We start from the raw sequence: 12,351 nt of genomic DNA, 5'->3' as shown, positions 1-12,351 counted from the left end.
TCTGTTAAGGACAGCACACTTTTGAGTGAAGGGACTTCCAGAATTGTAATACTCTCCAGAAAATAAGTAAAATATTAACAGAAGAGGAAAAATTCTGCTTTTCTCTAAGAAGCTAATTTCAGGCCAAATCATGGCGAAAGATACACCAAAGCTACATTGTTAGAACACATTTCTCTATCGTAAAAAGTTTGAACATTATGTCAAATGAATGTAAATGCTACATTAGTTAAACAAATGAATCCTCTCCAGTAGTCTAAGTACTCATGTGTTAAAATTCCAAATTTGAAAGAACAAAAATGATGCTCCAAACTAGGTTAAGTTTCCTTTTTTTGTACTGTTATGGGAATTAAAATTTCTATATTCATTTTAAAGAAGCTACTTGGTTCCTTATGCTATCCTTTTTTATTCCAAACAAGCAGTTGTTTATATTTAGCAGCTAGATGCTTGGAAATATTATTATTCCATTAAAATGTATTTTAATGCTGCACGTGAGATAGAAATGAAATGTTTCATGAAGTAGTCAGCTGAGTCACTGGTTCTACCTGCCACAGTGAGAGAATGCAGTAGCTCAGGACTAAGATTATGATCACAATACAAATGAATCTTGTCCTTGATTCAAGTTCAGAATTCACCAAAAGGGCTAATTCATATTTGAGGTCTGTTCTTCAGGAACCATTTAAACATTCCCATAAAAGAGCTGTTTCTCTCATAAGACTACTGAATAAAAGTGCAATAATTTAATCCAAAGACATTCAGAGGGGCCTCTTTAAATTCTTTACTTTAAAAATTATGTACATAGAGAATGTCTCATGAAATATACATCTCATTTTTAAAGAGTCTCCAGAGGACACAATCATACAAGACACTACCTTGATGTCACGTAAATGGTACCATCTAGGACATATAATATTAAAAAAAAGGTACACCCTAGAGAAGACATGATACTATTGCTTTTATAAACTAAGGCTTTCCCCAAATATTAGTTACTATAGATGTTCCTGTAATAGCTTAACGCATTCTACTTATCAGGAAGTAATGCAGACATATAATTTTATTTTCTAAGAAGAGTTTTAAAGCCTCATGATGTAATATGGCTGCTGTGGTTCCAAGAAAACACTTACATTCTTGAGCACTTTTGATTTTTACAGATTAAATTCATTTAACAATTAAGTTAATAGCCTTTTTATTTTAAAGTGCTAAATATATATCTACACTACTATTCTCTAACCTCTTGAACAATTTATCAAAGCCATTTAAATTAGTACAATGGCATCAAGTGTTACCCCTGACATACTACAAAAGAGAAATTGTTTCCAGACAAATTGGCAAAATCTTTTAATGCTATCAAATTTGCCTAATGCAGTCTCCAGGTTAATCTGTAAAAGGGTGAGCTGTATGTTTGCCCATATCTTATTATCCTTAGCTGTCAATGTATAAATCAGTGCTGACACAGCTTCTTCTAAATCATGCATTCAATACACAAAGGGGAAGCTTGGGCTCGCCAGAAAGCACTCAAGCAAATCTTGTCCTACAAGGAATGAAAGGCAGATTACTCTCCTTACAGCAGCAGAAGTTGAGACGCTGCTGGAAACTTTGGTAATTTCACCCCTCTTTAACATAGCTCATGGTTACATGCTGCTTCTGATTCTTAATGGGAATCTTTGAACCTTTGCTGGTGCCAAAATATTAAGAATATTTGAGCCTCAGAGGACTGACGCTTTCCTTACAACTTTTCTGAATACCTTCATCACACCTCAGTTCACCTATCTTCTGAGAACAAAGTTATTTCATGAATAAGTCGCTCATATGAGAGGGCAAAGTAAAACAAGTGATTTTTTTTTCACAATTTGTGGACTCAAAGGAATGTTTATGGAAAGCATTGTGCCTGCATGACTGCTCATGAGAAAATTTCTCCACACAGACCTCCATTTGTCTGCATATGGTTCAAGATAAACAGTGTCAAAACCATGCAAAAGCATAATTTATTTCAGGGTTTCTGGACTATTTTCCTGCACCTTGTTTGTCTCACACTGCTCCCTTGTTTCCCTATCAGCTTTGAAACCTGGAGTACTTCTGATTTCTGTAAACAGGAAAGGGTCTGTTCTCAGCCATGCATTTAGTGACAAACTGACCTTCTTTTATACGTGATGTCTAATTGTGATGTGAAATTATTCTAAATTAAGGAAATTGTACAAGGAGTTTTTTTTTTTCACTCCCACAGAAATTAGTGTTCAGCAGACATAGGGTAAATGTGTTGATCTTTACAGAGATGAGGATGATGGGGCATTAGATACAATATGGAAAGCCCTGGGATGCCTTCCTGGTAGGAGTGCTAGCCCCCAGGGATAAGCAAACTAGGACTTTCCATATTTCCTGGAAAGGGGAAATGTGCCAGAAGCAGATTCTCTCAGACCTTCAGCCAACCTACTTGGAGTACTTCTCCCTTACTTCCTGCCTCCAGGACTCTGGTTTGTTTCTGAATTATAAATCCTCTCTCCACCTGATCTTTACTTCGTTTGTAAATTTAGGCTTTGAAGCATAGCTTTAGTCTCATAAAATGTTGCAGTGAAAAAGAACAATTGTCATGCTCTTGTTCAGCGTTAACATCCTGTGATTCTCTTTACGGTAGTAGAAGTTTCTTCTGAGGTCCTGGGTAACTCTGGACTGCCCCTTTTGATTTTTCCTAGCACTGCTAAATCCAGTCTTAGGCAATGCAGCACGTCAACTTGAACCCATACGTTAACATATTCCTTGCCTCAGGTGCACCAAGTTTCAGAAGCTTCTCTAATTTTATAAAACACTAAAAATGATTTAGTCTAGTTTCAGAGTTTTATTTATTCTGGGGATGGAAGAGAATATAGTTGTCAAATATAATTTCTAAAAATCGAGATATAAATGACAAAAAGGTTAAACTTTTGCTTATTTGGCACCGGAACCATATTTGGAGAGACCACAGTCTCCTCCATTAAAACTTTCTGAAGAGATTTCCTGTTGTCATCTTTCAAAAATTAGATACTGTACTATGATGGAATTACACGTGTAAAACTTACTCGGTTGTGTACCTATCTACTATAAATTTGTATTTCACTGTAGCATCTGAGTACTAGACCTTCTTGAGTTTCATTTTTTAAGAATATAAACATTTCTAATTACTTCATACAAATATAAAACTTTAATAATGTCTAAGCCAGGCAGGATCTGTCAATTTCTCAACAAAATTTTTGTCAGTGCCATTGTTTTGCTAGGTATGGGTACTAGAAATAGTTCAGTTTGTGTTCACATCATTATCTTAAGATTTACAAAATAACTCCAATAATTTAGTTGACTTAAAAGATGTCTAAATAAAAATATGTAGGAGGAGCTGAGTAGAGTTCATTTAATTGTGACAAATATATTAATGAGACGTTAATGGGGAAATGGAGTGAGTTGTATTTACTACTTCACACGTTCTGTTTTGTGAATTTAAAATTATTCTGAAATAAGATGTAAAAAAGATTTCCAGGCTAATGTTTTGAACAGAAGTGTACATCTTATATTTAAGGGCACAGAAATTACTGAATAAAAAAGATTAACAAGCCAAACAAGATATTGATACCAAAGCAATACAAAAAAACATTTAGTTTTTTTAAGTCAGACATAATTTTGAAGAGCAAACTTTTTGATATAAAAGGAAGTAACAAAGCAAAAAAAATACAGATATTTCACTATTATGAAGAAACCTCTTAAAACACGTGAATTATATGGGAGAAAGAGAAAGAAAGCTGTTAAGGTACATAGGCATAGTTTTTCTATTTCTTCTCTTGTGTATAAAAAGTTCAAGCCATAGGAGTGTTTAAATATACAAATATTATGCTGATAGTGATTTTTAAAAAGTAGTCTATGGTTTAAATGAAAATATATGGACAATATAAGAATAATACAATTGACCCATGCAAATGAACATCTGAAACAGAAATTTCAGTACCTGTGCCATTTAGCTCAGCATCAAAATACATCAGTATTAACCCATATGATGGAGACAACAATCAAGCTAAGGACTACTCCAAGGAAATCCAAACAACTTACATTACCTGATAATTTTAACTTGGTGCAGTATTTCAGGAAACAATTTGGCTTTCTCACAGGAATAAATAATTTTACAAATATATTCTTCATAAGAATTTTTTACTGGAAAAGGCTATTGTATAACTTTCTATCCACTTGTCTGTTTATTGGGAATAAGAAAATAGAGCGCTAAGAGAGTAGGGAAATCTCTTTTAACAGAAATTTGGAAAAAGATAATGAAATTGACATTCATATTCTGGTAATTCTAAGCAAACTAATCAAAGGTGATAAAAATGAGATTGACAATAATAATTGTTGACATTTATTGAACACATAGCTTTTGGTAGGGTCTGCATTTGCCCCATTTCATTATCTATCACAGTAACTTGAAAAGATAAATGCTGATATAATCCTGATTTTATATATGAGAAAGCAAGGCTCCCAGATAGTCAATAACTTAAACATGGTAGGCGCCAGGTATTTTGTTAAGCTTTGATTGGAATTTAGATCCATGTATTTCCAAAGCCTCCACTCAATACACAAATGTCTAGAGACACGGATGCAGGAGGGTTTTACTCTTGAAATGAGGGATTCAGCTAAATCTCCCAGTGGGCATATTTAAGGAGAGAGGCCAGCAGATGAAAAGTACTACAGATTTTCAGACAAGGAAGGGATTACTCTAGGCAGAAGTAGTCAAAAATGAAGGGGTGTGTGAAGGGAACATGATTCTTAAAAAATGGTAGAATCCAGTTAAATGAAAAATAAAGTCAGCATTCCCTAGGGATGTAATAGTTTGCTCAAAAGAACCATTTTGAGCAGCAGCACTACAATGATCTCCATGAGTGAATACAAGGAGAGAGGCCACTCAGGTGTGAGCAAAGAGTGTGCTTGCAGATTCAGTGCAAAAGGGGGCTGGCAAAATGAGCTGAAGTCAGATTCTTAGGACAAGTCAGAATATCTGAAGAGAATGGACATTACAGAACTCAATAAAAGTAACTGCTCCTCGAGGAAGGATCTATAATCCTGTGGATACTGCAGAACAAGGACAACATCCTGCCATATTCCCAGTGATTTGCCACGGTGCCTAGAACAAAGGCATTTCTTAATTAAATTATTTTGAACCAGATAGGTATGGTACGAAAATACATGCTTCACTGGAAAAAATGTGTTGCTTTGTTAAAATTAAATCATGAGAATATAAACTGGAATTCAAAAGCCATCTAACAAATCATGGTAAGGGTTCAGAGGTAGCAAAGTGTGCTGTTCCATGTCAGAAAGGCAGCAGGTCTAAAGGCCTGTTCTGTTTCATAGGACAACCTGAGAGTTAGAGAAAGACCATGCCTGTTCCTATTTTAGCAATGAATCAGTTGGATTTCCAATTTCCCACTTTCTTGTGTGTGTGTGTTTTTTTGGAAGGCATTTATATATATTTTATACAATACATTTTGTAAGAAAGAATACATTATTGAAGAAAAACTGCTCAAGGCACTCTGGGCACTAAATAAAACGCATCGTTCAAGATGCTGTTGGTAACAAACATTAGCACAGTTGTTGGAATTTCACAATCCCAACTTGCTTTTAGAGTGAGCACAAACCAGGCACATTACAGAACCACGGACAGTTCCCAAGGACCTGACAGAGGCATTTACTAAGTTTCTGGGATTTTTGTTGTTTTTTTTTTTTTGGCGGAGGGGGGAGTTGCTTTTTCATTGTTGTTTTTCTAATTTTTTTTTTTGGACAGGCAGAGTGGACAGTGAGAGAGAGAGACAGACAGAAAGGTCTTCCTTTGCCGTTGGTTCACCCTCCAATGGCTGCTGCGGCTGGCGCACTGTGGCCGGCGCACCGCGCTGATCTGATGGCAGAAGCCAGGAGCCAGGTGCTTCTCCTGGTCTCCCATGGGGTGCAGGGCCCAAGCAGTTGGGCCATCAACCACTGCATTCCCTGGCCACAGCAGAGAGCTGGCCTGGAAGAGGGGCAACCGGGACAGAATCCAGCGCCCCGACCGGGACTAGAACCCGGTGTGCCGGCGCCGCAAGGCGGAGGATTAGCCTAGTGAGCTGTGGTGCTGGCCTCTAATATATTTAAATACCAAAAAACAGACACTCCTTGGACTTTAAATCCACAGGCAGCACTCTTGATGTTAATGGACTCTGCTCCTTATGAAATGAAGCCCACCTTCAACTGCTTATCTATCAAATGAAGAACCATCTATACAGGTTTGTTGAGAAGCTTCTATGCTATGCAGTGAAGATCAGTGGGATTTAACCCAACACTATGATGAGCAGGCCCCAAAAATTGAGAACAAATCTACCCTTCAAAGTCTCTTTCATCTCAGGTTTAATGAAAACACTCTAGAAAGGAGTTGGGGGAACTGACAGTGATAACTTCAATTTCATATCAGAATTCATTTTGTGATAAGAAATGTAATGAACTAAACATGAAAACTATCTGATAAAACTAACATTTTGCAATTATGACTCAACTTATTGGACAAAGCTAGATGAGGTCTTGCATTTGTATGGTAAAATTTACATACCCTCCTCTCTCTTGCAGAGAAGTGTTAAAACATAGTGAAACACCTAAGTCTTTTTGCATATGTAGGATAGACAGATGTTTTCCTTCTATGAGTTTTAATTACTCTGTAACAATTTTTGAAAATGACAGAGTTCTAGCAAAAAATAAAGTTTCTAAGTCATGTAAATAGATCTGTAACAACATGTAGATTAACTCTCTTTCCTGTTTGCCAAATCTTATTGCTAATAATAAACACAAACCAAACTGGATGATTTCTTTTTTAAAATGCTATGGCCATACTTATTTTTTCTCACTAGATATGATTTACCCAAAGAGAATCATGTTGAATCATCTTGTTCTTTAAACCCTTGTCTATAAATTAATCTATGTAGAAACAGAACAAATATAATCATTTCCTCAACCTATTTTTTAAACAAGAATCATTTTTCCTGGACAAAGGAAGTAAGATTATAACAAAGATGAGGTTAATGGAATTGGGATACTGCAAAGCAAAAAGGAAAAGCATCTATTTATTTATAAATAGAGACTAGTAAACTTTGGAACACTGAGTATTCTTTAAGAATGCAATGGAAAATGTAAAGATAAAAGCAAGTGTAGTTTCCTTTACATAATATATCTAAAATAATTCTTATTGGACTTTAATTATCTTAAGTACTCATATTATATTCATTAAAAACACTGGCAATAAAGTTAGTTTGTTTTTGTGACATGAATAACAAGTAGCATTTATTTAATTTCAAGGTTTTTATATTTGTGCATTTTTTTGCTTAGGTCCTTAGGTAACTATGACTAGAAATGTTTTCTCTTAAGAAGAAGAGATTTTTAAAAATATTTTTGTATTCATAAAGTACATATAGTACATAAAGTAATCCAAGAATAAGACAAAAGTCTCAACAATAAAGCTATTTTAATTGGAATATTCTCCTAAATTAATACATTAAACAGACATGCTTAACCAAAAACATACGATGTAATCCATCTTTCAAGACATGATTAGGAGATAGCAAGTGCTTTACTGTATTAGTGCTAATCTATTAAATATGCAAGCAGTTTCTAAACAAATGTTTCACAAACCCTGCATATCATTTCTAAGAGGAGTCAGTCAGTAGGTAATTACTAAATATCAATATTTTATTTCACATTTTGTTTTTGAGCCTAAAATTACAGATGTCAACCCTACAGGAAAGTGCTTCTGATGACTACTGTAAATACTATAATAAACAAGGCCGGCGCCGCGGTTCAATAGGCTAATCCTCCGCCTTGCGGCGCCGGCACACTGGGTTCTAGTCCCGGTCGGGGCGCTGGATTCTGTCCCGGTTGCCCCTCTTCCAGGCCAGCTCTCTGCTGTGGCCCGGGAGTGCAGTGGAGGATGGCCCAAGTGCTTGGGTCCTGCACCCTATGGGAGACCAGGAGAAGCACCTGGCTCCTGTCATTGGATCAGCGCCATGCGCCAGCCATAGCACGCCAGGCGCAGCAGCCATTGGAGGGTGAACCAACGGCAAAGGAAGACCTTTCTCTCTGTCTCCTCTCTCTCACTGTCCACTCTGCCTGTCAAAAAAATAAAATAAAATAAAATAAATAAAATAAAAAATACTATAATAAACAAAATATTTCAGCTGGTATTTTAATGCGATCTTATTATTCCATTTCCCACTGTCCAAAATGTTGCAAAAATAACTGTTTTAAATCATGGAAGAACAAAATAAGATAACAAAATAAAGTGTTCCAATCTAGTTAAGAAATTAATAGAGACAAGCAGAAAAGGTTGTGGGAAGTCCTCCCTAGAGATGCAGAGGAGCGAGATAAGTGCCTGCCTGTCCAGAGTAGTTTTAGTGTGCCTTGCCCAGAGGAAGGGGAACAAGACCTGCTAATCTGCAAAATTTCAACAGCATCAATTCTGAATTGTCAGGAACTGCCTTGAGCATGCTTAGCCAATCCACAAGATTAAAGCAAGAGCCTCCAGTGAAAATCTTGTGATACCTGAGATTTGCTCTGAATAAGGCCTGGATGTGATAAATCCAGCAAACCTGCCATCATGCATCAGCCTGGGCTTGCAGATGGTGCTACATAATATATTATGTCTTATTGCAGCTAGAGCAGTTCCTTCTGTCCAGACTTCTTGTTCCTCTTTTACTTTCTGAATAGCATCAGGGCACAAGGCAGGGTTGTCCAACTTGTAAATGCACTTATACTGACATGATAAATATGACAAAGTGCTGATCCCTCCATCTCACAGTAAACATTAATATTATTAATTGTGATAATATTAATGGACTTTCATTGAATCATTACTTGATAAATTATGGCAACCAATTTAATACTAGTAATATAAATTAGGATGTATTCTCAGTTTTATTTTATTTTATTAGATATCTTACATAAGTGTAACTGATAAACCTAAACTTTACACAAAGCCTCATGAAATTGGAACTCTTTTAAAATGGTATCATCTGAACTATTTCACAATTACAGAAAAGTACTTTTAAGCATAAAATCCTGTAATATTTTAGTTATGACCCCAATTAATTCTATAAACCTATAAATGTACTGTGATATTTCAATGTTGCCCTCCTAGTCTTCTGCATGTTTTACCATGAAGGCACGAGAACAGCAGGAATAAACTGTTCCTCTGACTACTGTCTGCTGCATCCATGAAGTCTCTCAAGCCTTTTCGTCCAGAGCAGTAACATAAACCTCCAAAGTTAGAGTCACTTGGATTCCGTTACTCAGTCTCTCCTTTGTTTAGCTCTACTGCTTCTTCCCATTTCTGTCATCCGGATTCATCCTGCTTCCCTCGAATGGCCATTTTCCATTCCTTACAGCAACCCACAACCCCCACACCTCTGCTATGTACACACTCCATGGTGCTTTGCTTTTAATCTTCCAACCCAAACAAAACGTTGAGATCAGCACCTGGATAGCTCCGCACTGTGCAAGCCACGTTCTTCAGGTGGCTCCTTCACATGTTCTTTCATGAACTTTCCCCACGCATTCCCTGAGAACTCGAAGCAGCACTTTCCTCCTTTCCCTCAGTATCTATAGTAACTCCTCAAGTCTTGTTTACAAATCAGGGCTTTGTCTATATGAGTGTATTTTTAAAGATATTTTAAGCTTGAAGTGGGGGGAGAGAGAGAGAGAACGAGAATCTTACCTCCTCTGATCACTCCCTAAATGGCCACAATGGCTAGGGCTGGGCCAGACCAAAGTCAGGAGTTTCATCCAGGTCTATATGCACTTAGTAGCTTCTGGTGCATTTTCTTGTTCCATTTTGTAGTTTCACGTATAACTGATCCATAATAGAATAATCTGATCCACTCCTAATATTGCTAACTATTGCATTTTCTATTTTTCTGTTTTCTTCCTATGCATTTCTCAGGGCTAATCTCTAGCAATTGATTAGTTGAGTACTTGAGGAATGAAATACTATACTGTATTTTCATAGCATTTTACCATTTTAAGCTCTTTCACACATCTTCTTTCTCTAATAACCACAAGAAGCTCAAGTAGCTGTAACACATTGTAAAACTGATAACAAAGGCTCAGTGAAGTTGACTGATTTGCTCATGTATAGAAAACCAAAATATAGCAAATATTTTGAGACTCCAATCAAAAACTCCCTCACTGCTAATAGGAGTATTTAAATTGTAGGAAAAATCATGCAATGAGAGAAAAAATAAAATTCTGCTAATTATAAGCATTCCATTTTTCATGGTACATTGGATAACACCTCATTTCTCCCTCTACTTATAAACTTTTAAAATCACACAATTTACGAATAAATGAAGAGGGCAAATTGAAGTATCTCATCACAACTGATCTTGATTCCCACATGTACCTTTAAATATTGGAGAAGGGCTACTTGTACAGGACTACCTGCACACTTGTGTATCTCTGAATATATCTGCTGAGGTTAAGGTCACCCGGTTTAACAGTTTAGAGGTGGTACCCTTGAAAGATTGAAAATAATATCCCCGAGGCCAGTGCTGTGGTGCAGTGGGTTAACGCCCTGGCCTGAAGCGCTGGCATCCCATATGGGCACCGGTTCGAGACCCAGGTGTTCTACTTCCCATTCAGCTCTCTGTTATGGCCTGAGAAAGCAGTAGAGGGATGGCCCAAATCTATGAGTCCCTGCACCAAAATGGGAGACCTGGAAGAAGCTCCTGGCTCCTGGCTTCAGATTAGCGCAGCTCTGGCCAGTGCGGCCAATTGGGAGTGAACCATTGGATGGAAGACCTCTGTCTCTCTCTCTCTCTGTCTCTCCTCTCTCTGTGTAACTCTGACTTTCAAATAAATAAAATGAATCTTTATAAAAAAGAAAATAATATGCCCAAGAGATGGGCAACTGTGGCCGTGGCTGTACTTCTACAGAGACATAAAGACAAAGTGAGCAGGTGCGTGGTAGGGATCCTTATGTTGCTCTGAAGAGACACCAGAGGAGCTAAGGCCGATCTGAGCACCCGACATCACCGAATCTACCTGAAGGTTCTCTGAGTCCCAGCCAGCAAAGATAAGAGAGAGTAAAAGAAATCCTTTTAACTTGAGTGCTCATAAAAACCTCGGCTGCATGATTTTAATGCCTGTACATTTATATCTGGAGTCCCATAGTTTTTTCTCTTCACCTGCACATTTAGAAAGTAGAAGGTTAAAACAGAACCCATTTACACCTAGGAGAGATGCTGAGGCCGAATTCTGTGGTTCGGCAAACAGCTGTCTTCCTTAACAAGCGAAAGCATCTGTCTCTCTTTAACTACTAGAAAACAGTGTTGGATCTCACCACAGTGAATTCTGAATGTAAGTTTATTACTGAGAAAGCACCTGTTTATTTCTAGCTAAGAAATGTTGCATTTCTTATGTTTAATCTCAGCATACATGGGCTTTTCCCCTTCTACATTTCAAAGTAATGTAAAAGCTAAGGAAAGCATTTTATGTCTTAGCATTCATAGTCAATCAAAACCTAAAGGTTAAATAGGGTAGTTTAAGATGAATAAATATACATATTAATATTAGAATTGTCATTGAGATCCTAAATCAGATATGTACCATAAGACCTATAGCACAGAAAGCAACAGCAGAGCAAAGACGTATCAAAGAAAGCAAAAAAAAACATGTTTTCCTTTTTTAAGGAGGTTATGAATATATCCATTCATGAAAATGTAAGGGAATAACATATGTAAGAAAATATTTGGATAAAAGAAAATACACAATTTTCTCATTCTCAAATTTCTTGTATTGAATGAAAATGGTAATGTAAAGCAGTATAAAAAACTGTAGTTCTAGGTTACTTATAATAAGAAATATAATTTATTCTTTCCAGAAAAAAAGTTCATATTTTGCATTTCCTGTAAGCACAAATAACAACTGAAAAGACAGTTGTCAAAAGAAGTTGACGGAAAATGGAAAGAGAATACGTTGTAAATGCCTTTCAATAAACCATTTCTTATTATTTCAAGATTAAGCATAAGGCTTAAAGAATGAATCTGATAATGGCTTCAGTTTCCAGACATCTTTTAAATGCAAATCTAATCAGGGAGCTTGTGAAAATAATTTAACTCACTGTTTCTAGGTCTCATAAGAAAGCATATAAGCAAATACAGCTTGCCCCATTTTCTTCTGAGACCGTCTTTATTATCACCTTTATACCAAAAACAGAGAAGAACTTAAAAAACATATACATTAAAGAGAAACTTACAAATTCTTAATGTCAACTGCTCCACGGAAAGCCTTCCTTGGAATTGCCTGGATTTGATTTTCACTGAGATCGCTAAAAACAAT

General features: G+C 36.5%; 1 protein-coding gene across 4 annotated transcripts in view; it reads right to left on the bottom strand.

Moving 5' to 3' along the window:
• The window catches only part of SLIT2 (slit guidance ligand 2), a 397,114-nt gene that overhangs the window by 143,751 nt on the left and 241,012 nt on the right, over positions 1-12,351 (bottom strand). For all 4 annotated transcript variants that reach the window (XM_051830459.3, XM_051830475.3, XM_089326979.1 and 1 more), the window contains exon 5: positions 12,269-12,340. In XM_051830459.3, coding sequence (XP_051686419.1) covers positions 12,269-12,340 — 72 coding nt within the window. The remainder of the gene's footprint in view (positions 1-12,268; positions 12,341-12,351) is intronic.

This window comes from Oryctolagus cuniculus, chromosome 2, assembly GCF_051225735.1.
Source record: "Oryctolagus cuniculus isolate XC-2025 breed Fujian yellow rabbit chromosome 2, ASM5122573v1, whole genome shotgun sequence".
In the NCBI taxonomy this organism is placed as follows: domain Eukaryota; kingdom Metazoa; phylum Chordata; class Mammalia; order Lagomorpha; family Leporidae; genus Oryctolagus; species Oryctolagus cuniculus.
The sequence above is the reverse complement of the archived record's forward strand: the minus strand, read 5'-3'. Positions and strand labels throughout refer to the sequence as shown.